This window comes from Lithobates pipiens, unplaced genomic scaffold, assembly GCF_037356315.1.
Source record: "Lithobates pipiens isolate NorthernLeopardFrog02 unplaced genomic scaffold, aLitPip1_a1.2 Scaffold_16, whole genome shotgun sequence".
NCBI lineage: Eukaryota > Metazoa > Chordata > Amphibia > Anura > Ranidae > Lithobates > Lithobates pipiens.
Window position 1 is genome coordinate 374,587,286 of NW_027507748.1, and position 22,518 is coordinate 374,609,803.

Here is a 22,518-nt window from a genome sequence, read left to right on the forward strand (position 1 = left end):
GGTGGGGGGCAAAATACAATAACCAGGAAGAATTCTCCAAGTACATTAAATTTGTTTCATGAAAATCATAGCATTATAATATTTGAAACTGTGCCAAAAGAATAAGAACATAATTGGTTAAGGTTTAAACTTTCATATCTGTGAAGCAGTTCTCATGGGTGGTAATTAAAGCAGCCAGATGGAAACTATAGGCCAGCTGGCAAAGTGGGAAGAGTTTTTATATTTTGTGGGATTTAGGGTGGTGGTCAAGGCATTGCAATGGATTACAGCTATTGAAATATTGTGGCTCAGAAATGGGTGGCGATCGGGCATCACCACCAAATATGGTAAAAAGTAACTTGTGCAGCTCCTGAAGCATTCAGGCCAGAGATTTGTGAATACCCTACTTTGTTTGTGTGGTGTAAGATACCTCCTGCAGAAGTACTTTGTAATGTTATTTTACAAGATTTTATATGTATATATATAATCTCAGTGGTGGCTGGCACTCAAAATCTTTGGGGGGCCCAAACATACTTAAAAGAACATCAATTGCAGCCTCACTGTGCCTATCAAATGCAGCCACTGTATCCATCAAATACAACCACTGTGTCCATCATATGAAGCCAATGTGCCCATTATATACAGCCACTGTGCCCAGCAAATTCAGCCACTGTACCTAGCAAATACAGCCACTGTGCCATCAAATACAGTCGCTGTGCCCATCAAATACAGCCACTGTGCCCATCAAATACAGCCACTGTGCCCAGCAAATACAGCCACTGTGCCCATCATATGCAGCCACTGTGTCCAGCAAATACAGCCACTGTGCCCATTACATGCAGCCACTGTGCCTAGCAAATACAACCACTCTTATTTGCTAGTAAAGTCAAAGGACAGAATTTTCTAGAGGACTTGCAAGGGTCTTCTTGAGTGGCTGGCAAGTATAGCACCATCACAGAGATCAGTTTTGACTTATACATCTAATGCTGCCCATACACTATACGAAAAATTGGCCAAAATTCAGTCATTTAGCATGTTCCTTTTTCGGCTAGTTATTGGGCACAAATTGGTAATCGGTTGGGAAATTTTCTGCTGAACGAACGATAAATTGAAAAGTTAAAGGGGTTGTAAACCCTTGTGTTTTTTCACCTTAATGCATCCTATTCTGACACTGACCAGCCCCCTAGCACCCCCGTTTTACTTACATGATCCCGTTCATTTCCTCGGCAGAGACATGCTGTAACTCTATGCCCAGGGTTCTCGGCTCTCTATTGGATAGATTGATAGTAGCACAACCATTGGTTCCCGCTGCTGTCAACCAAATCCAAATATTTTTTTTGAAAAGCCAGAGGCGTGTGAAACACACCCAAAAACTCCACTCCAATGGCATGGGTGCCAGGGACGGGGCCGAGACCAGCATTCTGTGTCTATGCACGCAAATTCTTGACTTGGGAGTGTGCCTGCAAGATAACCCCCAGGGAGAGCACTTCTCCCAGGGGGTTTACCGATGGAGATGGATGTGAGGAGGAGCCTCACGTGCCACCTGGGGACCCCAGAAGACGCTGTTCAAAACGAACTGCACAGTTGAGGTAAGTATGATATGTTTGTTTTTTGTTTTTTAAAAAGAGGGTTTACAACCCCTTTAATTTGTTTCTTGTTCAAACTGCTTGCACTAGGTATATGTGAAAAAACGAACAAAAAATGTATTCCTTTATATTCATTGAACGATTTCATTGAATGATGGCACTATCGTTTCCTCTCACAACCGAATGTTAATTTTTCTAAAATGGGTTTGAATGATTTTTCGTAAAGTGTATGGCAAAAATTATTCAATTGTTTATTGAGTTTTCAATAAAAGGAATTGCATTTTTTTCTATCTGAATGTACACAGGCTTGTTACATTAGGAACCACAAACAGTAATATTTTAGAATAATTTATATATCATACTTACTTCAATAAAGAATCCAAGCACAGCAATTGTTCTTCCACTCCCAGTAGTTTCTCCACCAGATGATGACCGACTGCTGGCCGTTGTCGTGTGAACTATATGAAGCTAAATCACAGACAGCATTGAATTTGTATTTTATTTCATTTATAGCGGTAATGCTACAAAATGTCTTTATTTCTTTTTTGTGAGCAAAAAGGTTCCAATATTTATTTAAACATTCAAAGGAAAATTGCAGTGACTATAAGATTAAAAACGATTGTATGTTGTAAAGCAGTATTAAGCCCAAAACCAACAATGTCATATATTTCAGCTTACCAATCATTAGATGTGGTGGCTGCATTTGTTTTCCTTTTGAAGCTTTTTTCCTCCTATTTTCCCATGGTGATCTGACTGGTGGTAACACCCCCCCTGCATTACTGTGCTTACGCTCTGGATGATGGAGCACATTGGGGCATATTTGGACAGCAGCATTGTCAGTCTAGGGCAGTGATGGCGAACCTTTTTGAGTCTGAGTGCCCAAACTGAAATAAATAAGTTGGTTTTCTGTTGTAAAGTGCCAACACGGCAATTCATGAGAGAGGGGTGCTGAGAAAAAGAGAGTGGGTGTGTGAGAGATATGGGGGTGTGTGTAAGAGAGAGAGGGGGTTGTGTGTGAGAGAGAGGGGGTTGTGAGATAGGGGTTTGTGAGAGAGCGAGAAAGGGGGCTGTGAGAGAAAGAGAGAGAGAGGACACATAGAGAGAGAAAGGTGACAGAGAGTGAGGGGGGACAGATAGATAGAGATGGGGGCACACACAGAGAGGGGGGACACACGGGGGGCAGAGAGAGAGGGGGGACAGAGAGGGCGAGGGGGAGGGGTGTGAGAGATGCTGAGAGAGAGAGGGGGCAGAGAGAGAGATGGGACAGAGATAAAGGGGAGGGCACAGTGAAAGAGAGAGAGGGGACAGAGAGAGAGAGCACACATAGAGAGAGAAAGGTGACAGAGAGTGAGGGGGGACAGATAGATAGAGATAGGGGGCACACACAGAGAGGGGGGACACATGGGGGGCAGAGAGAGAGGGGGGATGGAGAGGGAGAGGGGAGACAGAGGGGGAGGGGTGTGAGAGATGCTGAGAGAGAGAGGGGGCAGAGAGAGAGAGAGGACACATAGAGAGAGAAAGGTGACAGAGAGTGAGGGGGGACAGATAGATAGAGATAGGCGACACACAGGGGGGCAGAGAGAGAGGGGGGCAGAAAGATGGGGGCACACAGAGGGGGAGGAGTGTGAGAGATGCTGAGAGAGAGGGGGGGCAGAGAGAGAGATATGGGACAGAGATAAAGGGGAGGGCACAGAGAAAGAGGGGACAGAGAGGGGGGGCAGAGAGAGAGGGGGGGCACAAAGAGAGAGAGAGGGGGGACACAGAGAGAGAGAGAGGGGACACATAGAGAGAGAGAGGGGGGACAGAGAGAGCGAGAGGGACAGAGAGAGAGAGAGGGACAGAGAGAGAGAGAGGGACAGAGAGAGAGAGAGAGGGACAGAGAGAGAGAGAGAGAGAGAGAGAGAGGGACAGAGAGAGAGAGGGGACAGAGAGAGGACACAGAGAGAGAGGGGGGGACACGGGGCTGAAAAAGTGGAGAGCTGAGAGAAAGGGAGACCTCTAGCTATGTCCTTATCTGCAATCCCTGCTCTGCCTCCCTGCCCCAGTCTTCGTCTGCAGGTATTCAATGTATAATTGTGCCCGGTACCTGTCTCCATCCCTGTTCCATCCAGCGGCTCCCTCACAGCCTGTGCCTCTCGCCTGTCCTTGTCTACTGGGCCCACAGTCAGTCTGTTCTCCGGGCCTCACTGTTGAAGGAGGTTTGAGGAGTTCAAGCTCTGGAAGGCGCCAGGGATGCTGTGCCCCTCTTCAGCCATACAATGAAGCAGTGAAGCTCTTCTCTCCCTCCCGTGCGTGCTGTCAGGCCTGTAGCCTACCACGCGGAGAATGTGGGGCCACCCACTCACTCGTGCAGACAGTGTCCCCCTCACCTCGCCGCTGCCTGCTTCTCTCCCTCACGTGCTCTCAGGTCTGTAGCCTTCCGCGCGGAGGCTGCGGAGCCACCCACTCACTCGTGCAGTTAATTTCCTGTACCTCGCCGCTGTTTGCTGCCATGTTCTCCCCACCGTGAACCAGGACCCTCTCGTGTGCCCACAGAGATGGCTCTGGGTGCCAGCTGTGGCACGCGTGCCATAGGTTCGCCATCACTGGTCTAGGGGATGGGGGGTGTTAGATGTACTAGCAGAGTTGCTAACAAATTGAAGCTGAACTGCAGATAATAATTCAATCAGTTACAGTAAACAGTTTTTCTATTTGGGATAAAGGTTTTCCATAAATAAATAAAAGCTGATCATGGGAAGCACCCGTCAGTGGTAATGGTTTGTCTCATCCGTGTAACTGCACTTGAGCTTGTTCTTTGGAAAAACAACCAAATTACTGTCTGGATCACCAGATAAAAATAAAGAAAGCCTAAAAAGGAAATTGAATGTCGCCATCACATCCAAGAATTAGTAAGCTACGATATGATAAATGCTTGCTTTTGGGTTTAATACTGTTTTAAGTTTAAAAATTCATATTTTACCAAAAAACATTAAACACAGAGTGACTTGTATGTAATTAGAATTTTCCTGATAAAAGATTAAAAATAGAATATAAAAACGTAAGCCACGATGATGTGAAAACAAGATGAGACCAAAATTTGAACTTAGAAAGTTGAAATAAGTCTCTCAGGAAATTTCGCTGAAGTGGAAATAAAAAAAAAAAAAAAGTAAAAAAAAAAAAAAAAAAAAAAACACAGGGTGGCTTCAAGCTGAAAAATATGCTGGGACTTCTAATAAGAAAGCCCCACACTAGTTTTGTAATTGTTGGTTGCTACTGCATCCTGCAATAACATAATTTCTATTTGGGGAGAACCTTTTAAAAACAAATTCATTGGAACTTTATCCAGTATCTATGGGCATGTTTCCACTAAGTCATTGTCCACAATAATACTGTACATCACATAAATTTAACTATGGCTGTTTTTTTTTTTGGAACTATCATCACTGTCCATATACTGATCAATGTCATGTTTTGGAAGCTCCAGGTGTTCTGCAGGTTGTAAAATGTAAGGACTATGCACATATTGATATACAGTATGGTCATACTTTTATCCTTTAATTTTCCACTTTTTCTGCCCTTACTCAAAATGGCTGTGGCTAGAGATGCTAGGACAATGTTTTTCAAAGTGATTTCTCAACAAAATAAAGCATGGAGACACACAGTAGATGGATGGGTGAGTTGTCTTTGAATATTAAAAATTAAATAAATCATGTATTAAGTTTATGGTGCTAAGAAGCAGTTTAGTTCTTCTTTAAAAGAAAGCACAAAAAAAATGTATCTCTCTTCGGTGAACTACTAGTCCTATCGATCCTCCATGTAATAGAGATGAAGAAAGGTAGACACATTTGAAGTCCAATAGTTCAAGAAAGGTTGACCACGCTCCCAGGTTTGAAGCAGTGATGATGACTTTATTTAAGATATAAAATCCATTAAGATACATCATAAGATATCATGAGAACTCTATGCAGGCATGGTTAGATCTTACTTGATTATGACTAAGCGAACCTTGATTCATGAAACGCGTTAAAATTTTTAAAACCTGCATAGAGGTCTCATGAAGTCTTATGATTTATCTTGATGGATTTTTATCTTCAATAAAGTAATCATTACTGCTTCATAACCGGGAGTGTGGTCAACCTTTCTTGAACTATTGGCTCTTATTCAAGCTGTGGACTGGACCTGCACCACAAGGTTGAAGGGAGCAATCATTCCCACCTGGAGCGGCACAGCTCTGTCTTTGTAACATTTTAAGTCCAGCCTGGGTGACAAACATGGCTACCCTCATAGATACAATGAAGAAATGAGCATAGACTTAAAGGGGCAGGAAGTGTGTTATTCACAGTATAATCAGGGGAAACTAGAGAAAAAGAGAGCCTGAAAAATATAATGTATCTACTACTTCTAAGGACTGGTAAACTACAATGTATTACATATTTTTTTGAGCTAGATAAATAAAGGGCACCTAAACTATTGATTTTCAAACTTTGTTTTAATCTTCTTTAGACTGTGATCTCATATCAAACAGTATCTGAAAGAATCACTATAATACCTATTTCACACTCGATAAATCACATATAAACAAATACAGTCTTAGTTACGTGTTAATGTTTTTTCAGTAGTGAAATCTCCCTTTTGGAGTAGACAAATAAACCATATTTGGGTGTGAAAGCTCATTTCCCCTTTAACAACAAAACAGAACTTAAGGCCAAGTTTACACCAGTGAATTGCATTAAGGCACTGTAAAATGCACATTAACATGTTTATTGCAATGTGATGTGTTGTATTGCCATTCATTTTCAACAGCAACCCAATGAACCAATACACTGTAGCGTACATGTGCTGTAAAGCACCACAGTGCACAGATATGCAAGATGTGTGTTGTTTTATGTGGCATACAGCACCTTTTATTTGTTTCTTCCTATTCTTAATGCAATGCTAAAATGCATGTGCAGTAATGCAGCGCACTGGAATAAATGGGCACTAAATCCTGTGATTGCAGTCACCATGAGGTAAGGTGGTGTAATTAAATAAGAAAATGTGATTTGCATATGGATCAGCCTAGGAACTCATGTGTAAATCAGATACAAGAATCACTTAAGTCTCAGTCACGCTGAGCTCCTCTGAACGCCTTTTCTCCTGGCAGGAGAAAAGCTGCTAAAAAAGCTGGTAACAGCCACGTGTGCGTATTGCACATGTGTTTATGTGCATTCACATATATGTGCTAGAATGTTAATTTCTTCTGGCCATTGGAATGCTTAACACACATAAACACACCTAGTGTTTAGGTGTCTTTATGCACATTGCTTGTTTTTACTGCCCAACCACTCCTCTCCTCAGCACACCGGTGATGTTTTTTTTCAGCCTGTAAATGCATACATTTATGTGTGCATACAGGTGCATTTACAGGCTGAAAAAAAATTCAAATTCTGTTAAAAGTTTTCTGCTCAGTTTGCATGAGACCCTTAAAGATGATTTACCTTACCAGCATCTACCTAAAACTGAAGTATCAGCAATTCTTTTTAGAATGTTCAAAACTAACAACATACTATACTTTCAGATATATGCATCATTATTTTATTTTATTTTTTTATGGTATGTTCGAAAAAGACAGAGTTTAGCATTTGCATAAAAGATAGGTGAGCTAGGATTTTCTACCTCAGCCGGATATCTTTCTCCATCTATGCTGTGCTCAGATCCAAGCATGTCACTGCTACCCCAGTGAAAGTGAAATTGTAAAGCTGAGTATGTACCGTCAAGACCTCCTCCACTAATCGTAATTCCTTTTCCTTCCAAAGACAACTGAGCTAAAATAAAATATTAAAATTCCCCTAATTAAATTCATATAAAAAGTATAGAACAGGCAAACAAAATAAATTAAATATAAAAAAGGTAAAGGATACAAAAAACATTGTTATAAGGCAGAATAAACACAAAGACTATGCGACAAAAACTTCTGGTAAGTGTGCTGGAGAATCATCTGTACTATATTATACTGTATATTTAAAATCTCTTCCTGCTGGTGTAACATATGCTTCAGCACAGCAGACGGGCTGTAATGCCGGCTGTACAAATATATGCCTCAGCTGGCTCTACTGTTCTGTGCGGAGAGCAAACTCAATGCACACCTATCAGCACAGAGACTGAGCTGGTATTGCCAGCTGTTGGTCACCGTTAGGATCAATAATCAGTTATGCAGGGCTCCGGATCATGTGAATTCTGCAACAGCCAATCAGAGTTTCCACATTATCAGGGACATTTCCTGCCGTCTTTCAGAAACCATTAAAAGACCAGCAGGAGCTGCTGCCAAGAGATCAAGTTTAAAAGGTCATAGGTGTATGCTAAGGTGTATGTCATAGGTGTATGCATTTCATAAACAACATAAAAATCTGCTAAATAAGTATAAATAGGGGCATTAGCTGCAGTAAAGGGTTACTTACCATTGTGAAAATTGCAACTGAAATGTTTTCCTCCCCCCCCATCTGTGATGGGTAAATATTGGACCCTGATAGATACTGTACATTCTGATAGTCCAATTCTAGACTGTGATCTGTGCCCTTATATATAGAATGAATGAGCCTCTAGCACTTATGCGGGGCTCCATGGGACAGTACATAGGGCGATAGTACAGAATGTTTCCCCCCCTCTCCCTCATTCTTTTAGGTTGCCCCAGGTGATGTGATATGTGCAGCAGCATGGCAACAGGTCCCGATTGGCTGAATCGGGCGGGATCGAGCCGGGCTGTGTCTATATAAGCCGGCGGCTTTCCCGCTCGTTTCACCGTCTGAGGAGACCCTGCTGAGGATGGACCCTGCGCTGCTCCCACCCTCCCTCCCTGAAATGTATACAGTAGTTTGAATTTGTCATGGCATTTTTTAGTGGGGTTTGTCATCCAGTTTAGTTCTGGATGGACTACGTGAGATTAATAAATTAAATAATTTATGGTTATGAATTTTTAGTTTAAAGATTTTGTTATGAGTGATTATTGTTATGTTGGGTAACCCCTTAATAAATGCTGTGGCCATTTTTTGCCAAAAAATTAAGATTATTTGTGTCTCTTTATTTTATATCTTTATGTATAGCTATTTTAGTCCTTTGTGCTGTCCCATGAACATGATACTTAAAACAACTGTCTTGGGAAAGACAAATGAATCCACTGAAAGCAGCTATATTATCTTTTGGAAAATACATATGTATTTCAGAAATTCAGGAGACTTGGGCATGGTTGGGTACAACTATTATTTGGCTGAAGCTCAGCTTATTGAGTTTGCTCATCTGTAAAAAAAAGATGGGCAAAAATGGCAGCTGAAATCCACAAATGTGGACATTTTCAAGTCTGCAAGCGCATCTCAAGCCATAGAAAATTCCTAATCAGGGCAAGTGTCCAGAACTGGTCATACATGTTTCAGATATTTTACCCAAGATTCTTCATAACCATATTGAGTAGGGCTTTCAAGGTGCAATTAGACAGGAAAACAACATCTTTCCATTTTGGATGTGCTGTGAAACATCCCTGTATTTTCTGAGTGGTCTGAATTCATAATTAGAATTTTGCTGTGGAGGGGAATGCACTATTAGACTGGGCATTCATATTGAGATCGCTACTACACCATGAACTCCCTTCTCTCCATAATTACTGGTTAGGAAACAGGTTTGTAATCATCACAGGATCATTCAGGTATGCAGTTTAATAGTTTTCTTTTCTATAAAAAAACATTTATCACCATACCAAATTATAATCTAAATGTGGTCAAAGTGACTTAACTTACCGTGAAAGGCTAAAGATGATGTAAGAAGATGTAGGATGATGTAAGGAGAGGTAAACGCTTTTGTCTCAGTAAGTAGAAAAGGTTGTGCTTTGTAATATAGTGCACAGATTTTTATGCATCCCTTGTTTTTTCATGTGTTTTAATATGCAAAGAACAGCACTGTTTACATATACATTGCAGGTAAACTTACCTGAATGGCCATTGTTAACTATCGTCAAATCATGTGGAGCATCATATCCACTGAATTGAAATGCCTTTAGAGTGTTCTTAAATTCAGTGTTTTTCGTAACAATGTTTATTGGAGATTGTTCGTTTTTACCACATGAGCCTATTGTTTTCCATTCCCTTGGTCCTGTTTATAAAGAAAAATACAAAGTCACAAGGGAAACTGTATTCTGAATTAAATAGCAAATACATATATGATATGCTCTGTTACAATACATGATCAGGAGACATTTGAAGAGTAATGTCGCATACACGCGATCTGACTTTTCGGCAAACTTGGTCCGGCAGACCAGAATCCGTTGGACAATTTGATCATGTGTGGGCTCCGTCTGACTTTTTCTTTCCAAAAGTCAGACGGACCTAGAAATAGAACATGTTTTAAATCTTGGTCCGCCGGACCAAATTCCTATCTGGAAGCCTGTTCGTCTGTATGCTGGTCCGATGGAGACAATATGATGCAAGGGCAGTTACAGCACCTGCCCGCGAGAATGTTTCCAGTGTGATCCTATCGTGCTGGTTCTTGGCTGCAGGATACTGTACATCTCGCGCACATTTACCTATTGCAGTGAGCGTGAGAGATAGGCGGCAATGTCCCTTGGGTCTGGTTTGGATTTTAAGGGCAACCCCCTATGCCGAAAAAATGCCATGGGGGTCCCCCAAAGTCCATACCAGACCCTTATCCGAGCACACAGCCCGGCCGGTCAGGAAAGGGGGTGGGGAAGAGCGAGCACCCCCTCCATCCTGAACCGTACCAGGCCGCATGCCCTCAACTTGGGAAGGTGGGTGCTTTGGGGAACCCCATGCCTATATAAGTTGTTGCGCACCGTGCCCATGGCAATACAGTGGGAGAGAGCGTTGTGTCAACATCAGAAGAACAGAAGAAGGAAGAAGAAGACAGCAGCGAAGGTGACGGAGAAAGCCGTGCCACCGCTAGCAAAAGAGCGGCAAAAGATCAGAAGATAGTGGAGGAGCCCAGCAGAAGAAACGGAGAGCGGGAGAAGAAGCCAGAGAGTGGGAGAAGAACCGGAAAGTCGGAAGAGCCCTCTGAAGTCGGAAGAAGACCCCCGGAGCTGCCTAATAAACTACTTTAAAAACTTGTGTAGTGTGTTTTTTTTATTGACACTTTTTCCCCTAGGTGAATGGGTAGGGGTACGATGTACTCTATACTTATTCACATAGAGTAGTGGGCGGGATCTGGGGGGCCCCCTTATTAAAGGGGGCTCCTGGATTCCGATAATTCTGATAATTCCAATAATTCTGATAATTTGTGTGGGCACAAGTCCACTCGTTCGGAAAGTCAGTCGGACCTCCACCAAAGGTCAGTCGGGAAGACCGTCAGACCTAGTCTGTCGAAAAGTCCAGTCGTGTGTATGCGGCATTACTGTAACCTTGAAAATCTAGCCTTTTCTGTCTCCCTTACTTTTCTATTTAACTGGGTTATGAAAATGACAGACCAGACCTTAGATCTGAGAGACCTTCTCATTGCTGTGGCACATACATGTAACATGACCAAGAAGGCAGATTTCTAATTCATTAAAATTGGGTCATAGAGTGCTCCATAAACCTCCATTATAGCCTGTGAGATTACTTCACGTACATCTGGGGGCTGTCATTTTATTTAGTGTCTTGACGAGAAGAAAGGAGAGTGGTGAGAGAGGGCTAGTTTTAAAAGGTACAGTTACATGAATACCAATTCTCAGATGAGATGTAGATAGATACAGGGCATTAAAATGACGCAGATATTTACAAATATAGTATGATGGGGTGTAAACAGCATTGAAAAACAAAAGGAACATTTTTTTATGTAAAAATATATTGTTTTTATTTCCAGCAGCTTTAGAGTGAATCTGTCAATCATTTAATGTAATAGTCCTGCTGAAGAGCAGGCAATGCAGACGGAACATTTATAGATTTCAGGGCGCTGGCCCAAGGAGCCAATACCCACAACACTTCCTCCCTCCTCTATAGGTACAAACATGCAAGTTTGCCTGATGTGGTATGTCTATAGAAGGACCTTATGGTAAGTTACTTAATAGACATCCTAAGAAAACTAACTAGGAAATTGTAGACATAAAGCCCCCTTATATGTGTGCTTGTACGCATCTAAATGTACAGTGTGAACAGGCAGGTAAGAAACTTTAATGTTGAAGAGACATACAGAAGTTGTCTCTTCGGCATTAAAAAAATCTGTCTGTTCACATTTATTTTCTACTAAATGTCCACTTTAGGCTTTCAAAAAATTCCAGTAGTTCAATATTCATTTAATGTGGGAAAAAAACAGAATCCACACCAATGGTATAATTGTTTGCGATGTGAACATTTTGATTATAAAATTATTAAGAGTTGTAACAAAGAATGCAGTTAAAAAATCACTTATGTGGCTTAGTAAATTGACCCTAATATCCCATTCTTAATATTATATTGGATTAGTTAGTACATGCTGTACAGCCATAGGCTACAAACCTCAGGGCTGGCATATTTTGTCATTCACAGCAGGAAAGGAGCAAGATATCAGACTGTTAACTAAAAACATCTCCTTTTCAGTGTATCAAAAAAGGGCAAATTCTTTTTCCACATTTCTTATGTCTCTCAATTGGAAGGATAGTGCACATTTGCTAGTGTATGTTTTTAAAATTGATTTAGAGAGAGCTGCTAAATGAAATATTTGATTTAATAACATGCTACAAAACATGGCCCAAATTTCCATCATTGGAGACTGTGGGCACGCAAGTAATATTAATCAGATGGGATAATCTGGCATAAGATGACTTTTCCTATTGATGGTGGGTGTCAGGGGTTTTCCTCTTTGTCTGTGCTGCCTTATGCACATGCCTATTGGGTCTAATGGTATTGGAGCAGCCCTGACCTAGAACAATGATGTGCATTCAACTACATTTCCGCAGTTTAATATAATCACTAAAATCTGATTGGTTAAGGGTTACAGCACCTTGCCTTTTAAACAGTCCTTTGTGCAGAATATGGACCCAGGGGTAGGAATGAATGGATAGAGTGATGTTCATGCATAGTAGGAACTAGGCTCAGCTGGGACTTTTGCCTAGGCTATATGATGCCGATCAGAGCTGTACAATGAAGTTCTCAGGCGGGGCGGATCCAGGGTCTAGTCTTGGGAGGGGCACTGCCAGAAAATAAGTCTACTGTCACACTGGGACTGGTGGGCGTGGTAAAGCAGCGCTATTTTTAGCGCCGCTATTTGGGCGCTAGCGTGGGGGGTTTTATCCCATTTATTTCTACTGAGACACACAGCCGCTATATCCCAATATGACATGCTGGTGTGGGTCCTTGAATAAACCCTGCATGCATTCTGGGATCCACACGCATGACATATTGGGATATGGCAGCTGTGTGTCTCATGTAACACTGTATGCATCCCCAAGCCAGTAAAAAGACAGCCCTGCATGTTAGACGCATGTTAGCAGCACGCCCTGTGTGAATGAAGCCTAAAGATTAATTTTTCTGTCTTTCAATATCATCATAATTATCATAATAATCACACAATACAGGTGCTGTGGCTCAACGCACCTGTACTTTGTGATTATCATGATGATAATGATGATGATTGGTAATTGTAATATGACACATGGATGGAGTTAATATACTCACTGATGTATTACTGACCAGTGGCAATTAATGAACCCCTGTGTGCTGCATTAGTGGCACTAATGGCAGTGTTTATAAACCCCTTCGTGCTGTAGCATAAAAGGCGTTAATTAACATTGATAGTGCCACTGTCATTAATGCAGCACAAAGGGGTTAATTGCCACTGATCACAAATACATGAGTGAGTATATTAATCATCTCCATGTGCCATATTACAATTACCATTGTAAATGATTTAACCCCCCCCCCCCCCCAAAGCATTAACCACTTCCCGACCAGCGCACGACGATGTACGTCGACAGCATGGCACGGGCAGGCATATTGGCGTACATGTACGTCCAATATTCGTTGCCGCCGTGCCATCGGGAGCGCGCCGCCGGCGGCGCGCTCCCGCGCTGGTTGGGACCCCCGTGAGTCCAGTCGCGGGACCCGCGGACTCGATCGCCGTGGGCATCCCCGCGATCGTCTCACGGAGCGGCCGAATGGAGGAAATGCTGTATAAACAACATTTTCCCATTCTGCCTAGCAACTAGTGACGCTGATCTCTGCTCCATGTGATTGGAGCAGAGATCAGTGTACACTAAATGAAAGCCCAACCCCCCCACAGTTAGTAACACACCCCTAGGAACACTTAACCCCTACACTGCCACCCACTGGTTAACCCTTTCACTGCCAGTGTCATTTACACAGGAATCACTGCATTTATATAGCAGTGATTACTGTATAAATGACAATGGTCCCAAAAATGTGTCAAAAATGTCCGATGGGTCCCCGACAATGTCGCAGTCACAATAAAAATCGCAGATCGCCGCCATTACTAGTAAAAAAAAAAAAAAAAAAAAAATTATTAATAAAAATGCTATAAAACTATCCCTATTTTGTAAACGCTATAACTTTTGCGCAAACCAATCAATAATCGCTTATTGTGATTTTTTTTACCAAAAATATATAGAAGAATACGTATCGGCCTAAATTGAGGGAAAAAAATGTTTTTTTATATATTTTTGGGGGATATTTATTATAACAAAAAGTAAAAAATAATGCGTTTTTTTCAAAATTGTCGCTCTATTTTTGTTTATAGCGCAAAAAATAAAAACCGCAGGGGTGATCAAATACCACCAAAAGAAAGCTCTATTTGTGGGAAAAAAAGGACGTCAATTTTGTTTGGGAGCCACGTCGCACGACCGTGCAATTGTCAGTTAAAGCGACGCAGTGCCGAATCGCAAAAAGTGGTCTGGTCTTCGACCAGCAAATTGGTCCGGTCTGAAAGTGGTTAAGCACTTCACATGTAAGACAAGGTGTTAACTCATTAACATAGCAATGCTGCCATATCTCATTAACATAACAATGCCTTAGCTAAGTGATCACTCACTTGCAGTGCACTGAGCTGGCTACAAGTCCTTCTTGTCTTCAATCCTGCGTTCCTCTGAAGCATGACGTCACACCAGCCGGGACTAGGAAGCTCCTGTCGGGTGGAGATCACTCCGCCTGACAGGGAAGTGAAGTGATACTCGCACCGCTCTGCTGCAACTCTGCCAGCGTGTAGCAGCGGCCCCGATGTCACATCAATTCCAGACCCCCAGAGTGATGCCACTGGCCCCCTCTAAATGAACTGATGGGGCCCAGGGAATATATTTTAGGTCACCTGGGACTCCTGCAGCATTTAGATGCCTCATAACGCAAATCTGGTGAGGTGGCGGAGGGAGAAAGCCTTGGAGTCAGTATTATTTTCTGGGGGGGCGGGGGGGGGCAATTGTCCCATTGCCCCCCTTGGATCCGCCCTGATTTCAGGAGCAGGATGAAGATATGTATTTAGCTTTGTGGCTTCAAATACTCCTCCTGCTTTAACCCTTCAGCAACTAATAAAGTGTCCACATATTCATGAATGTTATTTATTAATATGATTTAGACTGTCATGTGCATTCTATCATCAATTATTTGTCAAATGTTTTTATATAGTATTCTAGATTGTAAGCTCTAACGAGCAGGGCTCTCTGATCCCTCCTATATTGATTTTTATTGTATGTGTACTGCCTGCCTTCATGTTGTAAAGTGCTGTGCGAACTGTTGGCACTATATATATAATAGTAGCATGGAGGGAGATTTACTAAAGTTGGAGAGAGCAAAATCTGCTGCAGCTCTGCACAGAGACCAATCAGATTCCATGCATGGGCGTCCGCAGCAGGGGGCAAGGGGGGTCAAGTGCCCCCCCTGGAATCCCCAAGGTGTCTGCCGTAGCCGCCGCCATGCTCCTTTTTTTCACTTCTTTTTTTTCCATTTTTTTGTCCGCTGGCAGCTGTATCCTCCGCCCTCTCCGACTCCTATGGATCAGAGTGCTGAATGGCTCTGTGTACTGCGGCCGCTCTGTAACACAGTCCCGCCCCCTCAGACCAGCTCGTATGATAGTAAAGAGAATCAACGTTCCCCCTATCACACGAGCCGGTCTGGGGGGGCGGGGCCATGTTACAGAGCGGCCGCAGTACACAGAGCCATCCAGTACGATCAAGAGAAGGAGATGCTGCAGGTACAGCCCGCCCTATGTGCCACAGTGCCTGGATAGGAGGAGGGGGGGGGCTGCCCTGCCAATTCTCCTATCCAACTTATTTTACTGTCCCCAGTTCACCTTGCGCTCCCTGCCCCCCCCCCCCCAGTGCTCTCCTCCACCACCACACTCTCCTGCCCCCCCTCTCCTCCACCACACTCTCCTGCCCCCCTCACAGTTTTCTCCTCCCCTGTTCTTGCTGCCCCCCCCAACTCTCCAGCTCTCCCCATCCTTCTCTAGCCACCATCCCAGTGCTCCCCCCTGTCCCCTCCCAGTGCCCTCCCCGCTCAGTGCTCTCCCCCCCTGTTCCCCCCCGCCCAGTGCTCTCCACTCCCCCATTCTCCCCCCCCACAGTGCTCTCCGCTCCCCCCAGTCCTCTCCCCTCCGTGCTCTCCCCCTGTTCTCCCCCCAGTGCTCTCCACCCCCTCCAGTGCTCTCCCCCATGTTCTTTCTCCCCCCCCTCTTCTTTCCACTCCCCCCAGTGCTTCCCCCCAGTGCTCTTCAGCTCTCCCCATCACTCTCCAGCCCCCACCCCAGTGCTCTCTAGCCCCCCATTCTCCCTACCCCTGTTCTTTCTGCCCCCCTGGTGCTCTACAGTCCCCCCCCAGTGCTCTCCACCCATGTTCTTTTTGGCTCCCCCCAGCACTCTCCACTCCCCACCCCTGTACTCTCCACTCCCCCTGCATTCTGCCCCCACCCATGTGCTCTCCAACCCTACCAGTGCTCTCCACCCCCCATAGTGCTCTCCAGTCCCCAGTGCTTTCCACCCCTGTTTTTTCTGGCCCCCACTGGTGCTCTCCACTCCCCCTGCTCTTTGTACCCCCCCCAGTACTCTCCAGCCCCATGCTCTCCACCCCTGTTTTTCTGCTCCCCCAGTGTTCTTCACCGCACCACACTCACTCTCCTGCCCCCACCCATGTGCTTTCCTCCACCACCACACTCTCCTGCCCCCCCTGCTCTCCAGCTCTCCCCATCCTTCTCTAGCCACCATCCCAGTGCTCTCCCCCGTTCCCCCCAGTTCTCTCCCCCCTCTTCCCCCCCAGTGCTCTCCCCTCTGTTCCCCCCGTGCTCTCCCCCCTGTTCCCCCCAGTGCTCTCCCCCCCTGTTCCCCCCTTAGTGCTCTCCACTCCCCACAGTGCTCTCCCCCCACAGTGCTCTCCACTCCCCCCAGTCCTCTCCCCTCCGTGCTCTCCCACCGTTCTCCTCCCCAGTGCTCTCCCCCCTGTTCTCCCCCCAGTGCTCTCCCCCCTGTTCTTTCCTCCCCAGTGCTCTCCACTCCCTCCAGTTCTCTCCCCCCCCCAGTGCTCTCCCCCTGTTCTCCCCCCAGTGCTCTCCCCCTTGTTCTCCCCCCAGTGTTCTCCCCCTGTTCTTTCTCCCCCCTGTGTTCTCCACTCCCCCAGTGCTCTCCCCCCTGTTCTCCCCCCCAGTGCTCTCCACTCCCCCCAGTGCTCCCCCCATGCTCTCCCCCTGTTCTTCCCCCCCAGTGCTCTTCAGCTCTCCCCATCACTCTCCAGCCCCCACCCCAGTGCTCTCCAGCCCCCCATTCTCCCCACCCCTGTCCTTTCTACCCCCTGGTGCTCTCCAGTCCCCCCAGTGCTCTCTACCCTCCGTGTTCTCCACCCCTGCATTTTGCCACCACCCATGTGCTCTCCAACCCTACCAGTGCTCTCCAGTCCCCCGTGCTTTCCACCCCTGTTCTTTCTGGCCCCCACTGGTTCTCTCCACTCTCCCCTGCTCTTTGTACCCCCCAGTACTCTCCACCCCTGTTTTTCTGCCCCCCAGTGCTCTTCACTGCCCCACACTCTTAGCCCCCCCCCCCCAGTGCTCTCAGCCTACCGCGCTCTCTACCCCTGTTCTTATCGTCCCCCCCAGTGCTCTCAAGTTCCCCCCAGCGCTCTCTGCTCCCCACCCCTGTGATCTCCACTCCCCCTCGCCCCCTGCCCCCACCCATGTGCTCTCCAACCCCAACCTCTAGTACGCTCACCCTTCTCTCCAACTCCCACCCAGTGCTCCCCACTTCCCCAGGACCAGAGGACAGGCTTACTGGGGCCAGAAAATGAGGATGGCTGAAGGTGCAGGTGGCCAGGGACCACTCCATCTCACAGCAGACAGACCCTCTGGAAGGAGCACCGTCCCCATCCAAAATGAGAACAGACCCTGCCTGCTGCTGCCCATCATGGATATCCTGCTGGCATGCAAGGTACTGTACCAAGCATCAACAACACAACTTCCCACAGACAGGGACTGCAGACTGGGACATGGGGCACAGGAGGGGCTGCAATGATGGGCATAGTGAGGCTGCATTTGGTGGGCACAGTGAGGCTGCATTTGGTGGGCACAGTAAGGCTGCATTGGTGGGCACTGGTGAGGCTGCATTGAGCTCTTGCATCAAGTATGAAGTCTCTAACCATCTCCTGTAACATGTCTGCAGTCTCTGAGGGAGTCTGGAGAGGAGTCAAGAGTCAACACCGGGATGGGGGTCATGGGAAAAGTCAGACTTGTGTGGACTGTGGACAGGAGACTATAGGATAAAACCAGAGCCACCAAGCTGGAGCCGACTGACTGAGCCCTGCACAGTGCATCTGAGAGATGATCAGTGAAAGCACCGCCAGGCCAGTCGGGGGGGGGGGTCACTGATGTAAGGGGGGAGTGAATTAGACATGTGCAAAAGGAAAAAATCGTTTAGTTTAGTTTCGTTTTAATTCGTTAATTCATTAATTTCGTTTAGTTATATTCGTTAACTTCCTTAAATTCGTTTTCGGATTTCGTTTAGTTTTCTACCGAATTCAAAAAATCGGCCACATTCGAAATTATTTCAACCAAATTCGAAAATATTTCTACCGGATTCGAAATGATTTCAACATGATTCGACATTATTTCAACGGCATTCGAAAATATTTTGTGACCCGAATTTAGGGCCATGTATCTCGGGGTCACTTGGTGATAGAAACTCCAAATTTGGATATGTTGTAGTGCAAGTACTATTGTGTTTGCATACCAAATTTGGGGTTTCTAGCTATAAGTGACCCCGAGATATGTGGCCCCAAAATCGGGTCGCAAAATGTCATTCTCTGCTCTAATAACTAATAACATTTAGCGACCCGATTTTGGGGCCACATATCTCGGGGTCACTTATAGCTAGAAACCCCAAATTTGGTATGCAAACAAATTAATACTAGCACTATAACATATCCAAATTCGAAGTGTCTAGCACCAAGTGACCCCGAGATACATGGCCCTAAAGTCGGGTCACAAAATATTTTCGAATGCGGTTGAAATAATGTCGAATCATGTTGAAATCATTTCGAATGCAGTTGAAATAATTTCGAATCATGTTGAAATAATTTCGAATGCATTCGAAATTATTTCAACATGATTCGACATTATTTCAACCACATTCGAAAATATTTTGTGACCCGACTTTAGGGCCATGTATCTCGGGGTCACTTGGTGCTAGAAACTCGAATGCGGTTGAAATAATGTCGAATCATGTTGAAACCATTTCGAATGCAGTTGAAATAATGTCGAATCATGTTGAAATAATTTCGAATGCGGTTGAAATAATTTCGAATCATGTCGAATTCATTCGAATTCATTCGTTATATTTCTTTCGTATTCGTTGTAATTTGTTATTTTTTTATTCGGACATACGGATGCATCCGAATGCCCGAAAGATGCAAAATTCGGCCGAATTTCGATTCGTTGCGAAACGAATTGCACAAGCCTAGAGTGAATATGATAATGTAAGGGGCACTGATATAAAGGGTTTCCTCCTTATATTAGTAACCCACCCCCCTTACCTTCGAGTATTCTTTCTGCAGAAGGTTCCCCCCCCCCATGTTCTGAGTTCCTGGGGTCCCCCTTGATGATTGATCACTTACAACTATTAACTGGTAAAATGTATGGTTTTCCTTTTCATGAACAAGAAAATAATGACGTTATGCTGTTGGGCTGGTATAATAATGCTGTGAGGCTGGTATGAAATTTTTTCCAGGGCTGGTTTTTGAAAGCATGGGAGTCTGCAAGGTTACTCAGGTGGCTGCGTACCATGCCCATATAGCCTAGAGAATGTACATCTTTTTACATTGCAATACATCTGTTTTTGCCATATTTTTTCTTGATGAAAACAGCCTATACAGTGACAGTATGAGATCAAAATATGGCCACAAAAGATGTATTGCAATGTAAAAAGATGTACATTCTCTAGGCTATATGGGCATGGAACACAGCCACCAGAGTAACTTCCAATACAAAGTGAAGATGAATTATCTGTTATATAACACATATGTATTTCCAGTGGAAAGATTTTCATGAGATTGTCGAAAAGGGACGGAGCATGAGTGGCCTTAAAATGATGCCCCCCCTTGGAAAAAGTTCTGCGGACACCTATGATTCCATGTTTTATTGTCAAATAAAGCTGAAGTTAGAAGCTGATTGGCTACCATGCAGAGCTGCACCAGATTCTGAGTGCTCCAGTTTTAGTAAATCTGCCCTATGGTGTCTAGTCTTGGGCACTAAAAAAAACAGCCCGGATGTGATATGCCCTTTTAGTTATAGTTTTATTGGTTTACACGGCAATCCCTCAAATAATAGTGGCCTTTTACCTGTGCAATGAACGCCAGATGACTGTACAATTTCATAACACCAGTCTGCAAGAGAAAAGGGTAAAATAAAAATCAGAACACAACAACAACTTCCAAGATAGACATCCTTAAATGCAGTTGGTAGTTCAATATATTGACTATATTCATTTGTATTTCAGTGTGCATACATCTATACCATCAACAGAGTACCAATAGCAGGCTTGCAGTGGAAAAAAAAAACCTCAATATACTTCATGTATCAATGAATGAGTCTGGATAGATAGATTACAGACCATGCCGAAATCATCCAATGTAAAGTGGCTGTGTGTATCAGATTACTCATAAATTAGCAACTTTTCCTCCCTTTCACTAGAAATCACATCAGCATACAGCTATACATGCTGATATGAAATCATCTTACATTCATTAGTTAAACAAACATTTTTTACAAAACAGTTACTGATCTTCCCCATCCTGGTAGAGTGGGGCACTGGTGATGTAACCAGGGGCTCACAGCTGCATCCTGGGAAGTTCCTGTCACATGTTTTAGGAGGCAGGCCCAGAGCTCCAGGAAGAGTTCCATGAAGTAAAGTGAAATGGATTAATTTTCTCATAAAATGACCATCATAAGAAGAATGGCCACCATAAAAAGAATGAGATAACCACCTAAATCTGTGGCCACTGCTTTATTGTAAAGACAGCTAAAGAGTGTGTTTTAACATTGTTTTTGACCAAGTAACATAGTTGGTGTAGTGGTGCTTGGCAATCAGATTGTGTTGCCTAGCTGGAGTGCCAGGATCACAAAACTGACTGCGTAGAATCACAACTCTTTTGAGAAGTAGTTTATGTACATATTTCAGTGGAGCTTTTAACAGCATGGTGTTCAGCTTTCTAATATCCAGTCCATAGTGGAGTTTGCATGTTCTCCCTGTGCCTGCGTGTGTTTTCTCACACACTCCAAAGACATGCTGCTAGGTTAATTGGCTCCTGTCTAAATTGGCCCTAGTATGAATGTCAGCTGGGGACCTTAGATTGTAAATAATCTCCCCCGTAGTCTTTGCCTGGTTTTCTCTTCTTGGGAAGAAGACTCAGGGCATGGCTCATCATGTTATTTTTAGTTTTTACCTAACATAGCAATTATTTGGCTAGTTCAACCACAAGGATTCTTAGTTTCATGAAATTGCCACAAAGAATAAGTTCACCTTGCAGTTCAAGTGCATTTTTTTTTTTTTTAAAGGAGTCTGCGAGCATTGCTGATCACGGGTGCAATTGCAGGCTCCTGCAGACTCTTAGCATAGCTGTTTTGTACCTTGTAGTTTAAGGGCTGGCAGGCCTCAACATATATTTTTGTACTTTTAAGTATGGTTTTCTTTTTATCCTACTACATTGATGTGAACTTATTAATCAGATTTTTGAAAATGAATGTTATGATAATTATGATGGTAAAAATATTATACAGTATATCTCTACCATTATTTTTCAGGACTCCAAATATGCTGCTCTCTAAGCCTGAAGCCTATTATCAAATCATATATGTAAAGGTCCGTACAAACGATACGAAAATCAGAAGAAAAATTTTGTCCGACAAAGGTTCTTTTGATTTTTGGATCATTAGTATGGTGCTTTCGACAGCCGATTCCATTTTTTTCCTCAGGCAAAAGCAGGATGTGCAGACTTTAACATTTTTGTTGTATGTGAACTCAACGTCTGATTTTCTTTAATTAGTACAGTTTTCATAGGACAAAAATCGCAAGAGCAAGAGTACGCATGCTCAGAAACGAAAGAATACATACAACGATTCAACACATTACGGCACTTCTGTCATATGAAAATTTTCGTATTGTGAGCAACCTCTTCACTTTTGACTTGAGACTAGCATTCAACAAAAAACTGACAAACGGTTGTCTGAAAATCTGATCATGTGTACAAGGCTTTAGTCCAAGGTAAAGCAAGCTGCAACATCTGCAAACAGCTCATTTATAAACAGAGTATGAAACAGAAATAATAAAAAGCTGAACTATTCACCAGTATACGTTATTGAATGTTATGTTCCTGAAGCCATTTGAAATCCCTATGATAGGAAGAATGTATGGTTACCAAAAATTGATCAAACAGTTTTCCGTAATACTATTGGTGTACATGTTCTATGAGTATTCTTTCCACTTTTTCCTAACTATCTTTGTGCCTCATGGTTTTTGTATCTGAGAGACTGTTTGCATTTCAATTAGTTTGAAAAACAA

General features: G+C 43.9%; 1 protein-coding gene across 1 annotated transcript in view; it reads right to left on the minus strand.

Moving 5' to 3' along the window:
* The window catches only part of CA4 (carbonic anhydrase 4), a 131,030-nt gene that overhangs the window by 90,816 nt on the left and 17,696 nt on the right, over nt 1-22,518 (minus strand). Inside the window, exons 2-5 of the mRNA XM_077482142.1 lie at nt 20,300-20,344; nt 9,501-9,662; nt 7,200-7,348; nt 1,932-2,033 (exon numbers count right to left, since the gene is read on the minus strand). Of these exons, the coding sequence (XP_077338268.1) occupies nt 1,932-2,033; nt 7,200-7,348; nt 9,501-9,662; nt 20,300-20,344 (458 nt within the window). The remainder of the gene's footprint in view (nt 1-1,931; nt 2,034-7,199; nt 7,349-9,500; nt 9,663-20,299; nt 20,345-22,518) is intronic.